The 26834-nt window shown below is 33.0% G+C and overlaps 1 protein-coding gene and 1 non-coding gene across 6 annotated transcripts in view; one reads left to right on the forward strand and one right to left on the reverse strand.

The window, feature by feature from the left end:
• The window catches only part of Trappc8 (trafficking protein particle complex subunit 8), an 87632-nt gene that overhangs the window by 23267 nt on the left and 37531 nt on the right, over positions 1–26834 (reverse strand). For 4 of the 5 annotated variants that reach the window (XR_007105180.1, XR_007105179.1, XR_007105182.1 and 1 more), the window contains 13 exons: positions 22583–22807; positions 21546–21654; positions 19726–19920; positions 19201–19331; positions 16157–16231; positions 15552–15678; positions 13229–13383; positions 9314–9756; positions 7885–8032; positions 5965–6061; positions 3977–4044; positions 3829–3887; positions 1620–1700 (listed from right to left, as the gene is read on the reverse strand). Coding sequence is in view for 1 of the 5 variants with exons in the window: in XM_047526398.1 (XP_047382354.1) it covers positions 1527–1700; positions 3829–3887; positions 3977–4042; positions 5965–6061; positions 7885–8032; positions 9314–9756; positions 13229–13383; positions 15552–15678; positions 16157–16231; positions 19201–19331; positions 19726–19920; positions 21546–21654; positions 22583–22807 (2004 nt within the window). In the remaining 4 variants the exon portion in view is untranslated. Of the gene's footprint in view, positions 1–1526; positions 1701–3828; positions 3888–3976; positions 4045–5964; positions 6062–7884; positions 8033–9313; positions 9757–13228; positions 13384–15551; positions 15679–16156; positions 16232–19200; positions 19332–19725; positions 19921–21545; positions 21655–22582; positions 22808–26834 lie in introns of those variants that run through there. The other variant, XM_047526398.1, reaches the window with a different exon arrangement.
• On the forward strand, positions 24481–24554 carry Trnal-caa (transfer RNA leucine (anticodon CAA)). The gene has a single exon. It is a non-coding gene; the product is annotated as a tRNA-Leu (tRNA).

The raw sequence follows: 26834 nt of genomic DNA on the forward strand, positions 1-26834 counted from the left end.
ACACTCTAGAACATCTGAATCAATTTAATGACCTACTACTGGAATTCTCTATGCTAGTTCTTATAGTAGTGACACAAATCATAGCTTTGTCCCAAAATTGAGGTAAGGATGTTCCTGGACAACATCCTTAATTTCACTCTAGCATTATTTTTAAAAAACAGGTCAAAACATGCACATGATACAAAAGGGTGTGCTGTTAAAAAAAAGTTTTTCTGTATTACTATTCTGTTCATTTAAGAGAAATTACTGCCTAAATACTCATTCTGGGCTACCACATGTGGACTTTACTTGAATTTGAATTTTTAACACACTGGTATTTTAAAATTCAATGGTATTTTCAAATAATTTGGGGAAACTAAAGAGACCAACAATTAAGTAACTATTAAGGAATTATAAATGATTTGGCTGGGAGAGAGGAGAGAGAACAATACTGTGGGATTATATTAAACAAAAATATTGAACTTGGGGTACAGCTCAGTGGTAAAGCATTTACCTAACATATACAAGACCAAAAAGGTTCAATCTCCAGCAATGAAAAAATAAGTCTTCATCTATTAGAAAAGTCTTTTAAGTTGCTATAAGTCCATACAGAAACATTTATAGATGAACTATGTCATTTTTTGAAAAATGACAGAAAAACCAAGCCTAGTATGTACAACTGGCCTTGGATTCAATCCTCAGCTCTTAAAAAAAAAAAAATAAAGGTAAATATGAAAAAAGGAGGGAGGGGGCAAACAAAATAGGTGACATGAACAGCAACAACTTAATGACTCTTAAACCTTAATAATGGTACCCAAAGGCTCACAGTGCTTTGCTTCCTTTGTTACAAAAGTATTGAAAACTCCCAGAATAAAGAATATCAAGAGTTTAAGGGTTGGGGATATAGCTCAGTTGGTAGAGTGCTTGGTTTGGCCCTGGTTCGATCCCCAGAACCACAAAAAAAAAGTTTAATAACCCCTGCTCTCATAGAGCTTACCATATCCATAATATTCTCAGTTACACACAGAAATAACAATAACACAGAAAAAAAGTCATCTAATTTGAAATTAATTCTTTAGGCAAAAAATTTTAAAAGTGTATGGAACTGTTAAAAAAAAAAGTCATAAAACAACTGCAATACTGATGTGAAAAATTTAAGCAGAAAATATATAAACAGTAGTATACATTTATTCTTCAGCTTAATAATCAAATATTTATGAGGTTATTGCATGCCATCTTTCTGTGGCAGGTTGGTTTTTGTTTGTTTGTTTTTTGTTTTTTGTAGTGCTGGGGATTGAAATCCAGGGCCTTGTGCATGCAAGGCAAGCACTCTACCAACTGAGCTATATCCCCAGCCCCCTATGGCAGTTAAGTAGAGTTGCTATATTAATTACTGGCATTCTCAATACTTGAATATGGAACATGCGCACAGGGAACACATCACACTTTGTAAGCACTGTACCGTAAATAGAAAATGCAATGTCTTAAATAAAACTGTACACTGGAAAAAAATTTAAGGCTTGCTAAAATAATTTAGTAGCTCGTACCTTCCATAATATGACAATATTCAAATCCACCTCGCTGCATTTTTTAATCAATCTCAGAGCATCCTCTGTTGAATGTTTTTCCGTATGCAGAGACAACTGAGCTTGTGGTTTTTTCAACTCAGAGGATAAACTTCGATAAAAGAAATCTGCACATGGGCTTGCTGAACTTACTATCTGTTAAAAGAAAATCATATCTGTATGTAATGCTTTTAATTAAATACGTCTTGTCAGAACTTATTGTGTATCACTCATTTAAAGGTACTCTGCCAAAATTTACAATTCTATAACTTAAATATACCCAAAAGACTTATTCAGTAACATCCTGTCAATATGAGTGAATACAGGATGGTTACCGGAACACTTAAAAGATATGATACAAATTACTCAAATCTTAAAAGCTGTCACCCCAAAATAATTAATCTATACTCCCATGGACTTCCAAATAATCCAGGGAGGATGAATAAAACAATTAAATGTTGAAAACAAATATTTACTATTAAAATAAGAGGAGTGTTTCTCAAACACTTAGAACACTAGACAATATTCAGTGAAACAGAATGCAAATAGTTGTTGGCATTAACTTGGCTTTTACACTTGCCAGGAAAGAACATGAGAAAAGAATTTAAATGAACTCAGAACTAACTATAGGAATTCCATTAATGGAATACTGTGCTTCATAGTAAAATCTCTGCACTTAGGGTTTCATGAATTGCAGGCTATGTATATATCATGTAGATGTAAGCTTTAAGATAGTAAACAAATTTTAAATATTAATGTATACTTTTTCCTTATGAGTGAATTTTCTCTGGTAAAACATGTCTCTCAGTTTTCTCCTTAATCTGCAGTACTTGGAAAATTTATTCAACCAGTTGTGTCAAAAGGGGAAATGTCATCAGACAAAACTTTCCTATGTTCATATATGAATACACAACCAGTATAACTCCACATCACATACAACCACAAGAATGACAAGCTATACTCCACGTATATACAATATGTCAAAATACATTCCACTGTCATGTATATCTAAACAGAACAAATTTTAAAAAGGAAAAAAAAGGGGAAATGTCTTTGTTTCTGCCTTCTACGGTAAATTATTTAACAAATACAATAAAAAATTACAACCTTAATATAATCTAAGGGCCCTACTGATATTTCCAGGGATTTTTAAATTTTTAAAGAAACAAACAAACAAACTGAAGGTCTGAAAACTAAACTCAACCACATTCAAAGCATATTATCTCCAAAAGTCATGCATGTTTTAGAATTATTGGGCTTTTATAGCCATGAGATATTTCTAAATAGCTGCTTCTTAAATTGTCAAAGATTGTCACAAAGTGTGCATCAGATGAAAGCCAAGGATAAAAGAAGTAAAAAATTATAAAGTTGTTTGAAATTATCAAAGAGAACACAAAGAAAAAAAATCATACCATAATAATATTCAGTTACACAAAATTATATCATGTGGGTCCAGTATTTTCAAAGTAGGTCCCCAGATAACTTCTTCACATTATCTGCAGGGCTGGTTAAAAAAAGCAAATTCCCAACTCACGGTGCAATGAACTAAGCTTTAAAGATGAGGATGCAAAAGCCTATACTTCTACAAAATCCTCTAAAATCTTGACACTCAAACTAGGGTCTGCAGAATAAAACTCAACGTTACCTAGTATAACAATTTAGGACCTTAGGTTCTTACTCTCATCCTACTGAATCAGAATTTGCATCTAACAAGATCCTCAGTAAACATTTTTTGAAAAGATTAAAAACTACTGCTCAAGTTGATTCTTACACACAATTATAATGGGGTATCATTGCCGTCAACAATAGTACCTTTAAAATCACAAGATAGACTTAATGTATCTAGTTTATTATTTGAGTTTCAGAACCATATAATATGCCAATATCCTAGAGTTAATATCTATATATTGTACTAGGACCATTTCTCCTAACAGAAAATTTCCCTCATATAATTCTGGTTTTTTTTTTAAATTCCAAGATCTATGTTTACATCATAAAATTTTTTAAAAAAATAATTTTAACAGAGAAACAACATGTATCCCATTTGTTTACAATAAAAATAAATTTAAAAAAAAAAGAAATAATTTCAAGTAAGTAAAATGGTATGGTTCATACTATATTTTTGGTTTGTTTTAGGGATTAAGCACAGGTTGCAATACTCAACATTTGAAACATTCATCCTCCATGGAGTATGGGGATTACTAAAGTAACTATTTTGCTCAAATAGTCAGATATTCCAGAATTATTATTTTTAAATCAAATATCATTGTGTTTATTTGCATACCTGTTCATTTCCAAAGATGATATCTGCAAAGGTATACCTTTCTGAGGACTGCATGGCACCTAAAAAAGAAAGGGAATGAACTAATCATATCATTGCCACAAAATATAAAATGAACATTTAAGGAAGTATAAAAGTAAAATGAATTTACCTTCTTTTTCCTTACATCTTATTGCTTTGAAGCAAAACTTTCCCTTCTCCCTACTGGCAAGTTGGCCTCTAGGAAGAAAATGGAAGTTTTAAGATATTTCTCAGATCATGACACAGTAAAACCTAATTAATTATTCAGACTTTTCAGTCAAATTAGAAAATAATTCATAATTATAACTAATGCTTCAGAAACATTTTTGTTTTCATTTCAATGAAGTCAATCTTCATTCACCTCTTATGATAATATTTAAGTTTTCTCAAAACACATGTGTGTATGTGAGATACATTCCAAATAAACAGCAAGATAAAAAGATTACAACTGGGAGTGGCAATCCCACCACTCTATCATTTCTTCATTTCCTTTCAGTATATTCTCATATATATGACTTATACCAATTCAACGCACACACTTTGCTATGTGGGTGTATTTTCCCCCTATTGCAGACACTTTAAAAATGTTAATGAGTATATTTTGATGACCATAAGAGTCTGAGTTATAACATAATTTGCATTGAAGCCACAAAACAATTTTCCCATTAACATAATCCCATAATAAACTACTCTGATCACATGAATTTTCCCATATTTTGAATTTATTATTTTATATAAAGATTATATAAGGTTATATAAAATAAAGATTTATAAGAATTATATAAGGATAATGTGAGGTTAAGGTGTAAACATTTTTACATCTTTTGAAATATACTATTTTACATCTTTTGAAATAGACTATTCAGTTCTTTTCCAGTAATAGCCAATATTATTTTCAACTCACATCAATTTTATAACCATAAGGCAATCTTATATTAGTCATAGGATGACAAGTTGACAGGAATATTCTGGACAATTGTCAATGTGTATGACAAGTGTATATTCTTTTGTTTGTATGTTATAATATGAAATATACAAAAAGTCAGTAGAAATACAGACATAGCTATACAAAGAATAACCAAATCTACCAGGAATGAAGAAAACAAAACATCTTTATTCTAGTATAAACATATCTTAACTGTTTTGAGTTTCTGATAGTGATCAGGTACTGATTTTACAAATGCAAAAACAAACAAACAAACAAAAAAGAACGAAAAGAAAAAGAAAGAAAGAAAAATGTAAGTAGAAAAATGTGGAAAGGAATAAAAAGATGGAAAAGACTGGACCAAAACAGGTAATTTGGTAAGAATGAAGGAAAGAAGGACTGTATAGAGGGGAAAGAGGGGTGGGAGGGGTGGAGGGAAGGAAAAAAAATAATCAACATCATTGCCCTATGTAAACGTATGATTACACAAATGGTATGCCTTGACTCTATGTACAAACAGAGAAACAACATGTATCCCATTTGTATACAATAATAAAAAAAATCAAAAAAAAAAAAAAACAGGTAATTTGGTTTACAATCATGTCAACAAGGAAAGCACAATTTAATACTAAAAAAAGAAATTTTATGGCTGAATAATATTCCATTGTGTATGCATACCACAGTTTATCTATAAAGAATAATAATATTATGGCATTTGCAAATAAATGGATGGAATTGGAGAATATCAAGCTAAGTGAAATAAGCCAATCCCAAAAAACCAAAGGCCAAATGTTTTCCCTGGTAAGTGAATGATGATATATAATGGGGGTGGTGGGGTGGGGAGTGAGAGAAGAATGGAGGACCTTTAGATTATGTAGAAAGAAATGAGAGGGAGGGAGGGTATGAAAAATCGTGGAATAAGATAGACATCATTACCCTATATACATGTATTACACGAATGGTATGAATCTACAACGTGTACAACCATAGAAACAAAATGATGCACCCCATTTGTGTCAATGAATCAAAATGCAGTCTGTAAAAAATGAAATAAATAATTAAAAACAAATAAATACAATTAAATTTAAAAAATTTTAAGGACAGCATCAATAATCTTATGATATTCTGGTATTACTTTGAAAAATCAAGCAGTGATGACAGAACTTCTTATGAAGAGAGATAAAGGCACAAACCTTTATTTTCAGCAAGATTTACAGAGTTCTGTAATTTCCAGTGCTTGCTACTACTTGATACTTGGACTATGTGGAATTCCTTAACACCTGCTTCACTCTGAAAAAGAGAAGAGTTATTCACAATTTAGGAGCACTAAATTAAACTATTCTGATAAGAACAAAATTCAGATGTTACCCGAGTCTTTACCAATTAACATCAGATGGGATTTTTTATCTTGAAAAAGGTCAAAATGCACATTTCAGAAAGTTAACATTGGGGAGATTCAAGATGGCGGACTAGAGGGAGGCTGCGTTCCTTGTCGCTCTGTAACTCCGGTTTCAAGCAGAGGATATCTGTTTCTTGGTGAGGCAGTTTTTGCTGTTTATCTATCCCCTGCTGTTTACCCCATTTGTCTACTGTGATCACCTGCAGTCTGCCAGCATATCGACGCCTTTTTTGAGTGCAGATTGCTCGTTGTCAGGCGCCTATCATCTGCCATTTGCCTGCCTCTTGCCTGTCCTATCCATCACCCAGCGCACGAGGTTCACCTCCCGATTCCCGACAAGAGTCAGCAAACTGATCGCGGACCACCAGTGGAGCACCAGCTGCCTGCTGTTGCCTGGAAGTTCACTGTTACAGTACCTGCAGGTTTGATTACACCTGGCTGCCGCCATTTTGAGACAACAGCCAGGCCCCGTAGAACCCCTGGCCGGACTTGAGCCCGTCTCCAGGATCCCTCAGCCCGACCGATTACTCCCACTTCTGGGGCCCTCACATCAACTGACTCTCCCTGCTGCCAGGACCCCCAGAACAACTGACTGCACCCTATCACTGGGACCCCAGACCGACTGATTGCACCCGGCCTCTAGGATCAGAAAGTTAACATTATTTAAATTCCTGACATTCTTAAACAGCAAAGTAAACATTTTATCTGAGAGGTATTTTGAAATATAATGCACACCCAGTGGTAAATTTTAAAATACTGAAAGGCACTGAGTTATCAGAATCTATCACAATAAGATATTGGAGTATTTAATAGGATAAAAATTATCTGTTGTCAATGTTTAAATAAAACTATGGACTTTTATTTCTTTTGCTCCTTCTGAAATCTCAATCAATTAAGGCAAGGGAAAAAAAAAAAAAACAACAAGGAAAACCTACAAAATACAGCCTCAGTGTATAGCCTACATGTACATGAAGCAACTTAAAGAGGATATAATTTTTATTCTCCTAAATAAAGTTATTTTGGAATTAAAATGATTAAAACTTTCTTATCCAACTACAAACATTCTAATTTTTTTGAAGATCAAAGTACTAACACATTAAATATTCTAAAAAAGTGATCATGCCCATTTATGAATGCTATAAACAACAGAACTAATACTAATAATTCAAGTATTATCTGAACTACTGAATCAATCTGAGTCTAAAGTTCTATAATTATGAGATCACATTCCCTTCTTCAAGAACATCCATTCTGATATTTAGAGTGCATAAAAATAGAAAAACTTTGGAAATACCATATATTAAGGAAATGGTACTGTCAGAAATGTATAATTGAAGGATTACTAAGTTAACACTGTGTATGAAATTTTGAAGAATTTCATAAATTTAATTATATCAATAGAATATACTCAATGATGAGACCAGAAAGCACTTCAAGAGGTTTCTTTTAGATTGCATTACTAGCATATGGGGCTATATATTATATAAATATGTACCTTATTAATATCAGCAGATCCTTTCATTTGAAGAGAAGCTAAGGGATAAAATTACAAAGCTAATAGATAATTAAGATGATTTCACAATATTCTATATGAATATTCCCAAATTCCTAGCTTATGTTGTCTTGTGAAGGAAAAAAAAGAAACTATACTTTAAAAAGGGCAAATATTTCAAATGTTTTGTTAAAAACAAAACTCAGCTCTAAACCAACTTACAGTATTGGTATTTTCCACATCCACAAAGACTAGCATATTGCCTCCTCTGCCTTCTTCATCTTCTAGAGAATTACTTCTGCAGACAGTAGCTCGCACATTCAAAGATCGGCTGGTACAAATAACTGCAGTGTGTCTTAATATTCTGTGTCTAAAGAAATAAATGTACATGCAAATTTAATCTAAATTAAATATCATTCTCTAATAAAATCATTCCCTGTGTTACCATTCTCTAATTACAAATAAAGATTTTAAAACCTGATAACTCAGGACCATTCATATTCTAGAAAAACAAAGAAGATATAATAAAGTAAAATTATGTAGTTAGCCCATCTTTAAATTCTTTCTTCTCAATTTGGAAGGAAACTATTAACCTCCCTGACTCCAGGCTTATTCACTTGTTTCATGGAGTAATGTCTTGATTATGCCTCTTTCTGATACAACTACCAAGCTCTTCACCATCTAGTTTAACATTTCAAAGGTTTAGTTCTCTTTACTTCTTTACACAAAGCTTACACTGTGGCTGAACTAACTATATTCAGTTTATAGTCTCTAAATTATAAATCTTTTTTCATAGATATGGCCACTCCCTGGAATATCCCACTACTCTCTTGCCTACTCCCTTGCTCTCCAAATCCTGACATCTTTACTGTCCTTGGAAGCTCTTTTCACCACTACCACACTCCACAAAGCATTCCTTGATTGCTTTGGCCAAAATAATCCCCTTCTATCATCTTGTGAAAAATTACCATTTACTGAGGATTTAAAATGTACCCATATTTATAAATACTTCATTTTGATCCTGAAAGTTTTACAAGATATTAAGACATTCCGTTGAATAAAATAAATGTAGCATAATTATTCCTAGTTAATTTTATAAAATGAGAACATTTTACAAATGTTCTGCTGTGCAATACACAGATCCCAGGTTCTGGTGAGCCAGTTAGATATAATTTCTTCAGTGATTACCCATTATAATTCCACTCTAATCATTTGTTCTGAAAATACCATACTGATATTTTGTTCATACATTAGAGAGAGGCACTAAGGAGAAGAATAAAGTAATTTTCTTAAAAACAGATAGTTGTAGTTTGGTTGGTTCATCTACAAATGATATCCTATTTTAATATATTGGTGTTTATTAATTTCATCATTGTGAGAACTTTGGCCATAGTACTTAGTCACAATGAAGAATCATGAAGTTTATAGACAGAGGCAACTAAAAAGACCAATGTAGTTAAATATTCTCTACTTTTTGCTATTTAGAATTAAGATATATTTGGGATAACTTCATATAAAAACATCATGCATGATTTAGAAAATAATAATTCCTCAAAAAGTGATATATATTAACAAATACAGAATGCTGATTCAAGTATGTGTACCTATATTAAACATACTGGTAAAATTTTTAAAATTTTATAATACTTACCGTATTTTAGGTTGCTTTTTAACACTTTCATAGTAAAACAAAAAGTTAATTTCATGAACACCTTCTTCATCTGGCCCACGTAACCACATTGGTAGCTGGACTGAAGCTCCAGGTAGAAGAACAGTGTCAGGAAGGGGAACAGATATCACCTCTGGCTGACTCCCTATACCAATGCCAAAGTCTACAGAAGAAGCCGATGATATGAGTGCTGTACACACAGAGGTAGAGTCTGTCACAACAGTCTTGTAAGCACTACAATTTTCAGAAGCTGAGGGGCTCAGTGGTGTTAGAACAGCAGTATTACCACCAAAAGTAAAGAATTCTGGACGTTTAGAAACGACCTTCAATCCAGTAAGAGGACATTTGCTGACATTGACAAATTCTACATATGCTTTTCGGATTTCTCCACAGAGGAGCCCTGTAGGAAAATGTATAAAGAACACCTGCATTGGAGGGAAAAAATATTATTATATTGTCTGTTAAAAATTCTGAACTACTAATGAGTAATGCTTTTAAGATGCTATATGTCTTTACTAAAGGTTTATAAGTATTTCTTAATTCTCTTTGATAGCTTTTAAAAATAAACAGCTCCATTTTAGAAAAACACAGTAAGACACTCAGATTTTGAGTTAGGAACTAAAGGTAAAATACAAGAAAGCAAACCTATAAAAATTCCACAACTTTGTAGCTTATGGACAAAAAAAATGATAAATAATTTAACATGACTATAAAATAATAATCATTTTCAATAATCCTTATCACTGTCAGTTTAAAAAGCTCAACTATACATCCTTAAAATAAAAATATATACCAGGGGTCTTAAAGAAGAAGAGCACCTAAATCTGATTATACATCCATAATTACAAAATCCACAATGCTCCAAACAACCTCAGGCTTTTCATTAAACTGCATGGGGGCAAAACCTGGTATAACCAATAGTCTTTTTATCGGCAGATAAAAACTAGGTATATACTGTTCTTAGATTACATGACAATTATCATTAGGTTCTCACTTAGAAGAAACCAAAACTGGAAACTTAAGGTGACAACTTATGAATGTGGTTTAATGTATAAAAGACCAAATTAAACTCAGATTGGAAAATCCATCCCAGTACTCCCAGAAAAAAGTCTCTCATCCTAATTCCACAACCCCCAAAATGTTATATAAATGCACATTGTATGTTTTAAATTTAAAGAAGAATGATTAGGAAGTGGATCTACTAAAAGATCTGCATTTGTAACAAAACAAAAAACACAATTTCTTTAAATAATAGTTTTCTTAAACTATCACATGTAAGGTTAAATAAAGAACAAGTGCTGTCAAAAACAAGATGAATGTAAATTGAGAATATTGTGTACTGAGGAATGAACCCAGGGGTACTTACCACTGAGCTATACCCCCAGCCCTTTATTTATTTATTGAGACAGGGTCTTGTTAAGTTGCTAAGGGTCTCACTAAATTGATGACACTGGCCTTGAACTTGATGAGGATGGCCTCTTTCCTCAGCCTTGGGACACCACTGGGGATTACAGGCATGTGCCACAGTGCCAGGGTCAACAGAGGTTAATATCAATTATCATCTGGTTCAACTTTCCTCATTTTATAAATAAACTTTCAAGGGACAAATAGTTAGGGATGAAACTAAGTCTAACACTAAAGTCAGGTGTGGTGGTGTACACCTGTAGTCTCAGCTATTCAAGAGGTTAAGATGGAAGGATTGCTTAACCCCAAGAGTCTGAGACCAGCCTAAGCAACACAGTGAGGACACATCTCAAAAAAAGTAAAGCTCTATCCAAAACAACGTTATCCAAGAAGCACTGCTTTTAAAAACAATTTGTACATTAACAGTCTTATATTTTAAGTGATACAGCTTAATGAAAACTATAAACTAGTAGAATCACTTAAAGATGAATAATTTATTTTGACAACTTTACACTGATCAAAATAATCTCTTCTGAAAGTAATGCTCTCAAAAATGCTTACCTATATAATCCCAAACAAATGTTTTAAACTATAATGGTGAGTAGCCCTAAAGTAGCACTTAAATTCTAACTCATTTCAATTGTTCTTCAGTCCCTTAACTTCTAGTTATAACCATGCAATATGAATCAAAATTATTACTATGGGAACTTGACAAGGTTGGACAAGATGTATGAAAAAAAATATTAAGATTATGAGATGGAATTGGCTTGCCAGATTTTAAAAAAAAAATGATAAAGTAACTGTATAATACTAACACAGAAAGAAATGAAGAAATCATTACTGAACAGAAAAGGAGGCATACAAATACAATCAAACAGGAAGGGGTACCTTTGGTACATTGGTAAGTAAAAAGATAGCACAATGGGTTGCCCATATCCTATTAATGGTATTGGGACTAGAAACGAAGTTTGATTTCTGTCCCCTTGCTATTCAGAAGAAAATATTCTCCAGATTTAAAACTCGCAGATATTAAAAAATAAATAAAACCAGGGCTGAGGATATGCCTTAATGATAAGAGCCCTTGCCTATCATGAGAGAGACCCTGAGTTTGACCCCCCAGCACTGCAAAAAAATAATCTGTAATTTTACCAAGGAAGCCTATTAGTAAATATAAAACTTATATACAACAAAGTAAAAGACTACCCAACATGATTTCATGTAAGTTAAAAACCTCAACATGGTGAAAGATACCAAATCGAAGATAAAACATGTAGAAAGTATTTTTTAACCAGAAAATGAGGCTCAGGTCCATAAGTCTTTTATTACCTTTAAATGCAACATAATTTAGCAAGTGTCAAACCTGGATAGAATAAATATACTGCATGTACCCACACATGCACACACACACATCACTCATCACCACTTTCATGTGTAGTTCGACTCTACTTATAATTATTAAAACTGTAATTAAGTGCACAAGAAAGACATAAAAAGATAAACGCTCCTTCACTAAGGAAACTTGAAGATGCAGGAAGAAGGGTCTCCTTCCAGTGTTCATATTTATATGCTTCTATGACACAACCCTGCCTTTGATCACTCAGGTAAGAAACTTGATCCAGGTAGGCTGCTTTTCTTTTCCAGAAACTTGAAATTTGAAATGGCATAAAGACTAAAAGTTGATGAACTATAGTCATATCAAAGTAATTCTCTGCAGGTGTGGTGGTACATGACTGTAACCCCAGTGACTTAGGAGGCTGAGGCAGGAGGATCTCAAGTTCAAGGCCAGCATCAGCAACTTGGTGAGTCCCTAAGCAACTTAACAGACCTTGTCTCAAAAATAAAAACTAAAAGGGGTCTGGGGCTATGTCTAAGTGATTTAAGCACCCCCTGGGTTCAATCCCCATTATACCCGCCCTCCAAAAGAAATTCCTTCTAGAGGCTTATAATGTTTGCTCCTAAATTCTCTGGAGCTGTTGAATGCCCCTTCTTTGAAACTTCTTGTTCCATAATACGTTAATTCCCCTGAGATATTAAAATGTCTTTCAACTAAATATTACTTTCTCTGTAACTAAAAATTCCTTTCATACTGCATGAAAGTAGGATAGGGTGGGATAAGAGGGTAAAGGGAATACTGGGTTTTTTTTTTCCACATACTTCTATATTGCTTAAATATAAGCATTCACTCACACACTATTGTGATAAATTAAAAAATTACAAAATTACTAAGTTTAAAATAACCAAATTGTTTGCTAGAAGTTCTGTCCCAATTTCCATTAATTTAACGTTTATTATTTTATAACCTGGCTGTGACTTAATATGAATTTGTATAATTACCTTATTTTGTAAATTGAATTATTTTAAAACTTGCCTAATAAGACTTTAAAAATATAGCTCAATGTAATATCAACAACTTCAAAGTCTAAAATTAATTTATTTAAAGTATCTTCTGGCTATGTCAATTATTAAGTCCATTAAATTTTAGAAGTGAAATACCTCCAATAGTGGCATTTCTTCAGTGATTATAGGATCTAAACGTCGATCAGGACCATATTTAATAGATGTTTTTTCTTCTTTTGTGTTGTTAAGTCGAGGACCTTGAATTTCTAAATCCTGTCTCCCTCGGACTGACATACTCAAGGAATGCTTTCCTGAAATAAAAAACAACCAATGCCCTAAAATAATCTGATATGTTAACTGACAAGAATTTAACTTGAATATATGAATACTTAAATTTCAGATAATTCAATTACTGATTAACATGATTAATCAAAGAAATACCACCTATGTTATGCTGCTTAATTTTTCATTTCTTTTGGATTTACTTATGTTGCATAAAGACTATAAATCACTGAAGAGAAGTTCTTTGAAAACTGTATTTTCTAAACTATAATGCTTATTAATCAGAAAATTCTGAGAGAATATCCTAAGTCCAATATTTAATTGGGCCATCAGAAGATAGAGAATAAATATTCAAATGAAAAAAAATTTAAAACACAGAACAGGCCAATTCTTCACTTACTCATATTTGAATACATAATAACCTGAATAATTTCAGGATTATTAAATACATCTTCTCAAAAGACTGAACAAAGAAAATTAAATACGGTATAGGTAGTTTTAACTTATTTAATTCATGTGAGATTTTTCCCAAAGGCTTCCATACAGTACATGTATGTACTTTAAAAAAAAAAAAAAAAAAAAAAAAAAAAAACTCTATCTTTCCTGCATGCCTACTCAAAGCCTTTAATATGCTGAAGGTTACAGTAAGGGTTCCAGGCCAGATATATAATGTAGCATTTCCCACACTTCATGATTCAGATCCCTATTAGCATTTTACATAATATTGAACTACACTAAAACATCATGAAAACTCAGTTTTTAAGATGAGACTTATTTTAATAGTTAATTCATAGTCTCCACCTACTAATACCTTCTAATTACATATAGATTACGCTATTAATGCATATGTTTAGTCCTTAAACGAAAAGTTAGCTATATTTTACTGACAACCATAACTTTGTGGTAGTAAGTCAAGAAATGAGGTATGCACAAATGGGAAAGGAGCTTCAAAAAGTTCTTAACACCCAGTTATCTTGCTTTTAAAATGCAACAAATTAGCAGAATTATTTACAAACAAATTTGTCTGGTACTTGCCAAACAAGAAATACAAATACAGTATAAAAATAAAGAACACCTTACTCAGTCTTAGTGTATTTTTTTTTGTTTAGAACTTTTTAGTCATTATGAATTCCTTATTTTCTAATTTTGTATTCGATTATCTTAGATATGCAGGCAACAGAAATATTCAACAGGGGATTAAAAGAATCAAGTTTTCTAAGTGTTCCAAAAGACTTCCCATTATTAATAACCAGCTTTTATAAGTGCTAAATTCACAAGTATCAATAACTAGTCACTTTAATTTGTTATAAGATACATCCACTAAAATGAAGGGCTGGGATAGAAGGTTTAGTAGTGAACTCCTTTCCTACCATCTTTTCAACCTACATGTAATTACATATCATAATTACCAGGTAATATCAGATCCTGAAAGACTCCCTGAATTAAAAAAAAAAAAGGATAACTATGTTTAGTGTATCTATATTATAGTTTTAATCTTCAAAAAAATTGTAAAACATTCTACATATGGCACCAAGAATATCAATTTACACTAAAACTACAGTCTTCTTCAGGATAGAAAACAAGTATTTAGTTGCCAATGATGTGAAAAACAATGTTTTTTAATTTGTTCTATGCTTTTTTTTTAGGGGGTAACTGGGGATTGAACTCAAGGGCACTCGACCACTGAGCCACATCCCTAGTCATATTTTGTATTTTATTTAGAAACAGGGTCTCACTGAGTTGCTTAGTGCCTCACTTTTGCTAAGGTTGGCTTTGAACTCAAGATCCTCCTGCCTCAGGCTCCCGAGTCACTGGGATTACAGACATGCGCCACCGCACCCGGCTGTTCTATGCTTTATAAAAAAGAACATATTCAAAAAATAGAATAAACTAAGGTGGTTTCTGTATTGGCAGCAGACATCTTAATAAATGGTTAAAATTTATTTGCTGAGAATTTACTAAATTTGCATCAATAACAGAAAAGAATTATCAAAAGAATATATATTAGAAAGGGAAAACGTTAAGGTTTTTAAGCTATGTAGAGGTTAAAATAAATTAGTCATTCTTACATCTGCCTAAATACTTTTATCTAAAGGTATATTAGCCCTATTTAGAAAATACATCATTTTCATCCATTTTATTCTATGGAATGACTTAGGTATTAGTTTCTAATTGTTTAGCAATGCTATAACTTTACCTGTATGACATCCAGGAAGAGCACCAATGCCATCTACTGTCAAGGAGCCCTGAATAGTGCCAAGATTATAAACAACTCCCAGAATATGCAGCTCCCCTATGTGATGGGGAAAGAGCTTTAGTCTCGCCTGTGGAGATATTTAAGTGACTCTTATTATGTTTTCATAATATCAAATAGTGCAATACCTAAATTCTATAATGTTGCAAAAATAAAAACACATGACCTAAACTTTTCAAATACCAATATTTCTTATTGAAAAGCATCTTTTTCAAAAGAAAAATCTCTAAGTTCAACAATTACAATAGATACTCAATAGTTTTAATAAAAATCTAAATATGCCGTTCAAATAAATATCATGTGAAATTACCACACTGACACTAAGAAGGAAGTGAAAACTTTTCACCAGGCTTCCTAGGAAATTAATCAAAGACCACTACAAACCTACTTCCCCACCAATTTTTTCCTAATTTCAATTTCCTAATCATCTAAATTTTAGTTCTTAAAATACTGGAATATAATAATTTCACTGAGATAAACTGATTTTTATTAAATGTTTTCAGCTTACTGTTAGCAAAGTATAAAACAGAAAAATGATAAACGATTACCACTTTAGATTCTTCACTATTAATTAAGAATTCTGAAATAACTTCAGTTCCAATCATTTCAGGTTCACCTGTAATCTAAAACATAAGTCATTTTAAAAATATACATATCTAATAAAGTGTCAGATTAATATTCTTATATACCAATATTAAGAAACAATAACACTAATTAAAGGTAGCATTACTAGATTCTTTGTGAATGTGTGTCGTGTTGGGGATCAAACCCAGTTCCTCACACCTTTTAGGCAAGTGCTTTACCACTGATCCACACCATCAGTCCACCATTTCCAGGTTCTTATTGTATCCTAAGCTCTATGAAAAGTGTTTATTTCCATCCCTGGAATGGGGCCATGTTGTAGTGAGTACTTGAAATGTTATTTTTCACTTTGTTCCATCCAACTCAACTGGAGAAGATAAATGATCTATTCAAAGATGCAATCACCAAGAGTATAAAACCCCAAGAGAAAAAGTTGTACTTCTCATAGTCAACAATGGCCAAAATGGTAATTTAATATTGTTAGAAGAACAAATCTCTCCATTTTTTGTCCAATCACATCTTTTTCCAAACTGGCCAATTATACTTAGAAAAGACAGATGGCAGCTTAGGCATGATGCAGATAAGATAGGCAGACAACAAGAGCAGTAGGAGAAAGGCAGACCTACTTCCTACAAACCACTGACATTAGTAAGAGAAAATATCTATGGTCATATGGCAAAGAAGAGTTAACTAGCTCACACTGGAGGTAAAGTTGATTCTCAAAAACATTATTTTAGGGCTGGGGAGATCGCTCAGTCAGTAGAGTGCTTGCCTTGCAAGCACAAGGCCCTGGGTTCGATCCCCAGCACCGCAAAAAAAAAAAAAAAAAAAAAAACCATTTTACTTTTGCCATGAAACTAAATATTTGATACAAAAAAAATAAAAAATTACATCTCCCTAAATTCCAGTTTAGCATCTGTGTCCATGACCAGAAAAAGCCCACTAAATAAATCTAGAGTTTGGGATTTGTGGATGTAGCTCAATGGCAAAATGCATACTTAGCATGTGGAAGGTCCTGGGTTCAATTCCTAGCAAAGCACCCCCCATCCCCCAAAAAAGAAATCTAGTTTGAAATTTGTAGAAAGAAATGTAACTATTTATTTCAGGAGTACTGAACATTTTCATATAGCTTACTAAACCTCCTTTAAAATCCAGAATACTAAACAGACTAATATATTTATAAAACTAATATATCTTTCTTAAAAACTTTCGCAAATTCAATGGTTCATACTCTTATAACCACAAAATATCATCATTGAATTTAACCAGCAAGAATTTAAATGAGGCAATCTTTAAGAAAAAAATCAAAATACTTCAAAAAGAAAAATTGTCTAAATAATTTAAAGTTCAAATTTCATACACAACAGACATCTTTCTAGTTCTCCCTTCACAGATCAGGACCAAAATGCTAGGATGCTTCCCAGATTCAAATAATTTTAACCACATTATTAAAACATATAGTCTGGGTTAAATTATTTATTTTCTGGTGTAAGTCTAGTGCTTTCCTTTCTTGCCTCAATCATGAAAGCACATATATAGTTAGAGGATGTACGAGACCAAAGCCATCACTAATACTAAGTCCCCACATACAGATCAGCTCTTCTAAAGTCCCCCCACCTGTAAGGTACTTTGTGGGGATAAAAACTAAATGTCTACTATATTAAAATATATATATTCCTATATATATACACATATGTACATATTTAGGGGGGAGAGAGAACGGGGGAAAAAAGACAGTACAAAACAGTCAAAGTTTGTGTAAAAGATACTGGTAAATAACCTAATAAATTATTAGCTAAAAAACATATTTGGAGCCAGGCACAGGGTGGCATGTCTATAAAAATAGCTTACTAGGGAGGCTGAGGCAGAAGGATCCAAAGTCTGAGGTCAGCCTCTACAACTTAGTGAGACCCTGTATCAAAATGAAACACACACATACATACACATACACACACACACACACACACACACACACACACACACACACACCTGTCAAAGTGATTTCTGTTACAATCAACTGGGTAACAAGAATGATTTGTTCAAATCATTCCTGCTTTAAAAATAACTATCTTAAATATACAAAGGGTTTATCATAGACATGGGTATGAAAAGAAAAAGATAAATATATATATGAATCTTTTTAAGTAGATAATGCACAAAACAGGAAATAGAAATACAGTAACTTTGACTTCACTGGAAATCAATGAAATGGATAATAAATCAGCAAGATGATATTTTTATCTATCAAATCAACCAAGTTTTTTGGTAAATAATAATATTAATACTGCAAAGATGAGATATCCAACTCTACATGCTGCAGATGAGAAGCTTATTGGTATGAACTTTTGCAAAATCAATACAGGATGAAAAACTTATTTCCTAAAATCTTGTTAAGTTCACACCTAGAAATCTATTCTACAGAAATAATCTGAAGGCTAAGAAGTTATGCACAAATATATTCATCACAAGGGGTGGGATGTAGTTCAGTGATAGCTTGGCTACCACCCAAGAGGCCCTGGATTTAATTGCCAGCACTCCATTAAAAAAATTAAAAAATAACCACTGAACTATGATAGTATTCAAATGGAAACCTCCAAAACAACTACAGGTAACAGCAGGATACCTATGAATCATCCATAGGATTATGTAAAAATGAAATATTAAGATGCTTGAATATCAGAAAATGCATATTAACACAGAATGAAAAAAGCAACATACATAAGGAAATCCCAAATCCAAGCCAAAAACACACAGATGGAAATGACTGAAATGACAGCAAAATGTTAAAAGCTGGTTATTTCTAAATATTAGAAAGACAGTTTCATTTTTATACCTTATGCAGTTCTGTATTCTCAGTTTTCAACACTAGCACACATAAATTTTAAAACTAAGGAAAATAAGCAAAAGAAAGATTAAGTATAGCTCACTGAACCGAAGCAGAAATGTTATTACAGCATTTGTCAGACTATAACTGAAATATGCTTATTACGAATACCTTTTAATAACTTACTAGTTCTTTAACTTCTTCATTATCCTTTCCACTGAAATCTTTAGGTTGAAACTTCCAGAGTAATGACAAATCAGTCAACAAAAGTGGAACCTTCAAAGGGTTTCTAAAAGCCACTTCTACTGTAATTGGTTCTATAAAAGAGAGAGCTACATTAATAACTTTGATAAATCTCACCCCTCACCCTAAGTTTTAAAGTTCTAAACACTCCCTGCTTTCATTTCTGCCTAAACTGTCCTCTACCTTATAAAGTTCCATTTATTCAGGATTCAGTTTTTAAATTACCTCTTCTAAAAGATTTTCGTAATTTCTCTCAACTAAAGGATGTCATTTCCTCTTCTATATTCTACCACCACACTGCATATTCCTATATTAAAGCCTTTACCAGGTTTATAAATGCAACTCAGTAAATTACTGGTTTTAAATTCATCTTTGCATCCTCAGCCTCTGGAACTGATAAATTATCTTAAATCTGCTGTAAGTAAAACAAACAAACAAAAAACCATAAATAAAATTGAAGCATATCACCTTCCACAACAGCGAGTGGAAATCTGGAGTTATCCGAATAACTGTTCAAACAATATTGTGTGGGATGGAAACTGGATGGAATTATTCCTTTGTTAACCACAGCCACAACTTGCTCTTCAAGTTCTCGCCACTGCTGAGAGGATTCAGAGTCATATTCTTGATCCAGACTTACGTGAGTAGCTGCTTGCTTTTCACCTAAAAAAAAAAAAAAAAGTTACAATTAAATACATGCTCATGAACTACAAATTTATGAAGTATATGTTTGTGAATGTCCTCAAATAAAACATGCTAAAAAAAATTAGAGGTATTCAAATAAATACATATAAATTACTCTTGCCTATTTCTAATTCTCTAAGTAAATAAAATATTCTTTTATTAACCATAACTTAACTGGAACTTTGCTTACAACATTATTTTCCTCTTGACTCTGAAAGTATTTTCCCTATCTTCCATGAACAAATTTTATGAAATATTTCAAACATATAGAAAAGGAATGGAGAATAATGTAGCAAATACTTCTATTGTGAAATGTAACAAATGTCAACTTTTGTCATATTATTCTGAATAATTTTTATAAAATGAATATTACAGATATAGTTGATATCCTCTCTGCAATCCTCCCACATCCAATTACTCTCCTTCACTCCCACTGGCATCACTTCTTCCCAGAGCTATTTCAAAGTTGAAATCTATCATTCTCACCTATGTGTTTGTTCTGTTTTAGCACAGGAGACTAAACATAAACAATGCACAGGATTGAATTGTATATTTGAAATTCAGAGTAAAAGAATTTTTTCACATACATATTGAAACATACAAGTTCACTCTTGCCCTGCAGTATAAATTCATTATGTAAAAATACCAAAATATATTGATCCATTCTCTGCTATTAGGAATTTTAGTTTCACTTTTTTGCTATTAAAAACAACACAGGCACAGTGGCACAGACCTATAATCCCAGTGACTTAGAAGGCTAAGGCAGGGGGATCTCAAGTTTGAGGCCAGCCTCAGCAACTTATTGAGGTCCTAAGCAATTTAGCAAGACCCTGTCTCAAAATTTAAAATAAAAAGGTCTGGAGATGTAGCTCAGTGGCAAAGCACTGAGTTCAATTCCCAGTACCAAAAAAATTAAAAAAATAACAAAAAATACAGCTATAAACATAATAAATATATTTTGAAGAACACTAAATTAGATTTCAAGGAGAAACATTAAGCTCAATATAACAATATTTAGGATCACAAACCTTACTTCAGTGTACATCAAGAGCCTTAATATATTTATACTTTTGGTCCAGTACTGCCACTCCAAGGTTCAATCCTAAGGAAATAATATAATTCTACATATTTTTTTAAAAGTCTTAAAATAAGAAATGTAGAACACAGGTAACTGTTACATAATTCTGTGTACATTTAAATTTTTCATAATAAAAGGTTAAACAAGTTTTGTACACAAAGATGCTAATCACAACACAATTTTATATAAGCAAAAAGATGGAAATAATCTAACTATATAACAAGACAATGTTAAAGTACTTTACACTGAATGGAATATCTTACAAACATCAAAAATGCTTATAAAGATCATAAGCACTTTCTATGTGAGAAAAGTTATAATTATAATTGTTTTTATTTTGTTTTTAGTTTTAAAGTTAAAAATAACAATGTAATAGCTGTTATCGTCAGATTGACAGGACAACAAATGAAGTGGTATAAAGTTATTTATTTTCAAATATTCAACTACACAGCATTTTTTTAATGAAGAAAGGAAGCTCCAGAAAACTAGTCATTAGGTAACTTAGGTCAAATAAAATTTTACTAACCATCTGCTGGTCGTCTGTCATGGCCAAAGAAAACCCGTGTTGCTGAACTGTTAATATACGGTAAAGGAAGCTGTGGTAAAGGACCATCTGGTGATAGCTGACTTACATTCTAGGAGAAATATGAAAGAAAGCAAAAATAATAGTTTTTAAGAAAACTATACTTTCTTCACATATGCTTCATTTTTAAATATGCAAGGTATTAAAAACATATTAAGCAAAAATACTAAGACATAATTACTAGTTTTAATATGAAAGTCATACATTTTATAACTGAAAATAACTTTAGATATCATTTATTCTGCCTTGAAAAATCTTCCTAAGATTACCTAACTAATTAGTTCCCTTTTGATAATATACTTCCAAATATTATTTTGGCATGCATTTTACTTCCTATGACTCATTTTAGCATTCTATCTGCCAAAATTCCAACACAAATGATTTCAAATTAATAAAGTCTAAAAGAGTAGTCATTGTATATAGGATAAATAAAATATTTATTTACAGGTCTTAGGGGGGAAATTACACCTCCTATTTTTTTTCCATAAATAATGCTTTATGTTCTATCCTCCTGCCTCAGTGAAATATTTTTCTTCCTATTAATTTTTCTGGATTATGCCATAATAGCCTGTTTACTTCTCACAGATCCATACCTCCTCATCTTTCATAAGGAAAGGAAATAAATGTGTGTTTTCAAAGGATTATAAGAGGATTCACTGTTGTAAAATTGATTGTGGGCCTATAAAACAGAATGAAAAAACAGTCCAGAAAGCTTGTGGCATCTTTTCTTTTTAAAGTTTCCAAGAATAGCCACAAATCCAATGTTTACAGAAATATAAAATTATCTCTTAAAAACAAGGGATAATAAAATAGATGATTGAATAAAAAACCTAGCCTGCCATACTTTATTAAGATGGATAATTATATGTATTCTAACAAGACCATTTTATTATACTCCTAGAAGATAGCAGAATATGCTTTTTTGCTAAAAACAACTTCTTCAATATAATTTTAGTATCTATTCCTAAAACAGTATTCACCTTATAAACATAAAGATATTCTCTAAGGAAGGCCCCTTGTTGAGCAGCAGACTGTTTACTTTCATTGATTAAAATATGCCTAAAAGCAGACACAGCATTGTCCAGTTGCCTGAGAGTATAGGACTGGCGTCCAATAGTGAAGTTAATGTGATCCTCCGCAAGAGACCAGCCTTTTCCTTTGTAAACTTGCATGGCTTGACAATAGCAGCGTAAAGCATGCTTCTTCTGTAAGAAAACAAAGAAAACAAAGTATAATCCAAATTCATCTCGGACTGGATAAAAAAAATCTCACACACACATACACATACACACACACATATACAAAATCAAGTAAGTGGTTCTTACTCTAAGAGAGAATAGGATGTTGAGAAAATAAAACTAATATTTATGATAACCTCTTCATAATTATACAATCACATATGCAGAAAAAGATTCCTCAACCATCCAAAGGGTGTGTAGGTATGTTTATGGTACAGAGGTGTAGGGATGAAGAAAGAGAAAGGAAAACCAGTCTACCATCTATCCACTATTTCTCTGAGCAGCATCTTAAAAAGGTCAACTTCAGAAGAAAATGCTCACTTCTCAATTTGGCTTTATCTACTTCTTTCTGGAAAAGTCAAGGTCTATATAAACTAACAGTTTTCAACATCTAAGATGGGCAGATTTTGCTAACATTAGGAAGAAAAAAAGTTCTCACAATGCACCTAGAAGTGTACTATATATTTTCAAAGAATTTTTTTCTATCAAGTGAACAAACACCAAACTTTTCCACCCTTGGCTAAACCAAAAACATGCATCAAATTTATGTGGCCATATATGCCATGTGATATGGAGATTTACATGAAATATAAGTAAACCTTACTTTTCTATATTAAAATTCACATACCAGTCCTGCCATGCTGACCCTCACCAGCCTGCCAACCACAACTCACTGGCCAGTGCCATGAAACCATAGGGTTGATACATCATACCTTTCAGATATGGCAGGGTTTTCTGCCAGCATCAGATGACAGCACAAATTCATATTCAAGGTGGTCTCTATATGGATTAAGGTGTACATTCTGTGGTTTGGTACACCTACTGCAATACTGAGAACAGCAAGGAATTAAAACCAATAATATGCTACACAAGAAATGTGTTCAGAATGGAAGTAGTGCAGAATGCCAAAACCTACAAGTACTGCAGCAAAACAGCAACATTTATGGCAATAAATGTCAACATATGCACAAGAAAGGTACAGATCACTACATTCTTACAGCAGTGCAACAGTATGTTTGATAGAAAAGATAACAAAAAATCAGGAAATGGAAAATTTGCATTGCCCGTATTACACACTACAGAGAACTTTTAGAAAGCACCAGACACAATGGTGCACACCTATAATCTCAGAGACTTGGGAATCAGAGGCAGGATGATGGCAAATTCAAGGCCACCCTCAGCAACTTAGTAAGACCCCCAGCAACTTGATGAGACCAAGTCTCAAAATAAAAACTAAAAAGGGCTGGGGATGGGGCTCAGTAGTAAAATATCCCTGGGTTCAATCCCCTGTAACTTAAAAAAAAAAAAAACAAGTTACAAAGCAGATAAAGCACCAAAGCAAGTACTCCAACTGCAGTCATCAAGAAAAGAAGACAATAATAGAATAGGTAGCAGCCATTTTAACAGCCAGAGAAGACTTGCCATATTTAAAAATAAAAATAAAATCCTAAAGGATAAAACCCAAGTTTCTTCAGTGACAACAGAGACAGCTTTTCTTCAGATTTGGCTCTGGACTCATTAGGTATCAATCACCGTGTCATCACCACACAATGAATAAATGAAGTGGCCACTTTGAAAAAAATACTTCAGCAAAAGGATCTAGTGATTTTAGAAAAAGGAAAGAGGGTTACAAAGCTGAAGGTTGGGGATATAGCTCAGTTGGTAGAGTGCTTGCCTCAAAAGCACAAGGCCCTGGGTTCAATTCCCAGAACCACAAAAAAAAAAAAAAAAAAAAAAAAAAAAAAAAAAAGGTTGAAGGCGGTTTTCAATACCAGGAATCTCAGATGAGAATCAAAATTAACCAGAGAGGCCGACTAGGGGGGCGGGCACAACTCCAAAGAACCTCCTTTCAGTCAGAACCACCATCTTCCAGTAATTCACCAAAAGGAATGAACACAAAAAAGAGGCACCTGATACTATATTCTCTATCTCTTTTAGAAAACATGGAGTTATTCCTTTGGCCACATATGTGAACCTACAAGAAAGGTGATTTATAAATATCAAGGGAATGGGTGCTGTTCAAAAATGAGTGTCCCACAAATGATACCATGGCAAAACTACAATGATATGATTATGCCTGACATTTGACAATGACACCCAGCATGTATTAATTCTTGCCAAAAGAATTAATGTATGAGCCAGGCAGGGTGGTGCACACCCATAATCCCAATGACTCAGGAGGCTGAGGCAAGGAGGATCGAAAGTTCAAAGCCAAACTCAGCAATTTAGCAAGGCCCTAAGCAACTCTGTGAGACCCTGTCTCTAAATAAAATACAAAATAGTGGCTCAGTGATCTCAAGTGCCTCTGAGTTCCTGGATGAATTTTTGTATTTCTGAGTAAGAATCAGTATTTATAAAACCTTGACTTAGTAATTACAATGAGAGAGCAATTATAAAAAGAGAGAGAGATAAAGAGAATTAATGTATTTATAGAGCACATTACACATTCTTAAGAGATAAGTTAGCTTCCTGAAACATGTGAAGGAAAGTGATCAGAAAAAGAAGCCAAAGAGAAAGGTACCTGGATTCAACTGAAGTGCCATCCTGCTCTGCCCAGAGCAGCACACTTTGTAAAACCATGGAAAGGAGCCTGAGCTGCAGCAACCTATGCCCTATGAATTCATGGCATAATAGGTGCTTAAAAAAAAAAAAAAGACCTCTGAGCTGTTGAAAGAGAGAGAGAGAGAGAGAGAGAGAGAGAGAGAGAGAGAGAGAGAGAGAGAGAGAGAAACAAATGTAGTCTAAAAACACAGAAGTCCCAAAGCAAACAAGCACCACCTGCTTTGTCTGAACATAAGAAATCTGTCAGGCTACTCAAACTTTGTGAAAAACTATCTAGAAATTTCCAGAGCAGAAGCATATAGATTAGGGTCAGGGTGGTTAGTTTGAAACTGAACTCTCAATGAAATCTAATTCTGCTATGTCTATCCCTCTTTATATCACTACATTAAGCTAGTGAAATACCCAGTCTGTGCTAAAACTGCCAAGTTTAAGTGTACAGTGCAACTGTGTATATTTATACATATACATTTTTACACCACTGTTTTAGTGTTTGGTAGTGATAGAATTTGGTATTCTTTTCTTTTTCCTATCAATGCACCCCCATAACAACCAAGAGAAGGTATTTGGTATTAACTATTTATCACTGCTACCCTTTGAATTAAGACAATTGCCATCTTAAAAATGAAGTCTGGCACAGTGGTGCACACCTATCTAATCCCAGTTACTTGGGAGGTTGAGAAAAGAGGATCACGAGTTTGAAGCCAGCGTAGGCAACATAGCAAGACCTCATATCAAAAAATTAAAAAATAAGATTTGGTAACAAGAAGAAGCTTCTCTCCACTAAACCTTTGTTTAAGAGAGTGTGTATGTGCATATTTACCATCTTGGGGGTGGGGCGGGAAAAGGTGGGTGGTACTGGGGTACTCCAGCAGTATTATACCACTGAATTACATCCCCTGTCCTTTCCATTTTTTAAATTTTGAGACAAGGTCTCACTAAGTCACCAAAATTAGAATCAAACTTGCCATCCTCCTGACTCAGCCTTCCAAGTTGAGATTACAGGCATGTACCACTGCACCTGGCTCAGAGTACACTCTCGTATTCACTACTCTTCAAAGCTGAAATTATAACCTTTGTACTAATTATAGTCAGAGATGTCTTTGTGAGCTTCTGAAGAAATATTTTCTGAATTGTTAATGAAATCAAAGTCAAATCACCTGCCACCTGATAGCATTCAGAACAGTGTCTCTTTTGCAAATTTCCATAAAGATACCAAATTTGAATAAATCTAATGAGAAAACAATATCAGGAAAACCTAACTGGAGGGACATGCTACAAAATAATTGGCCTATAGTCTTCAAAAGTGTTAAGCTCATGAAGTTAAGGAATCCTTTGAGTAAAAAAGGACAAAAGATCCTATGTCCTTTGATAAAGGACACTTACAGTACAACAATCGAAACATGAATGGGGTCTGAGGATTAGACAGGAGCAC

This window comes from Sciurus carolinensis, chromosome 15, assembly GCF_902686445.1.
Source record: "Sciurus carolinensis chromosome 15, mSciCar1.2, whole genome shotgun sequence".
In the NCBI taxonomy this organism is placed as follows: Eukaryota; Metazoa; Chordata; class Mammalia; order Rodentia; family Sciuridae; genus Sciurus; species Sciurus carolinensis.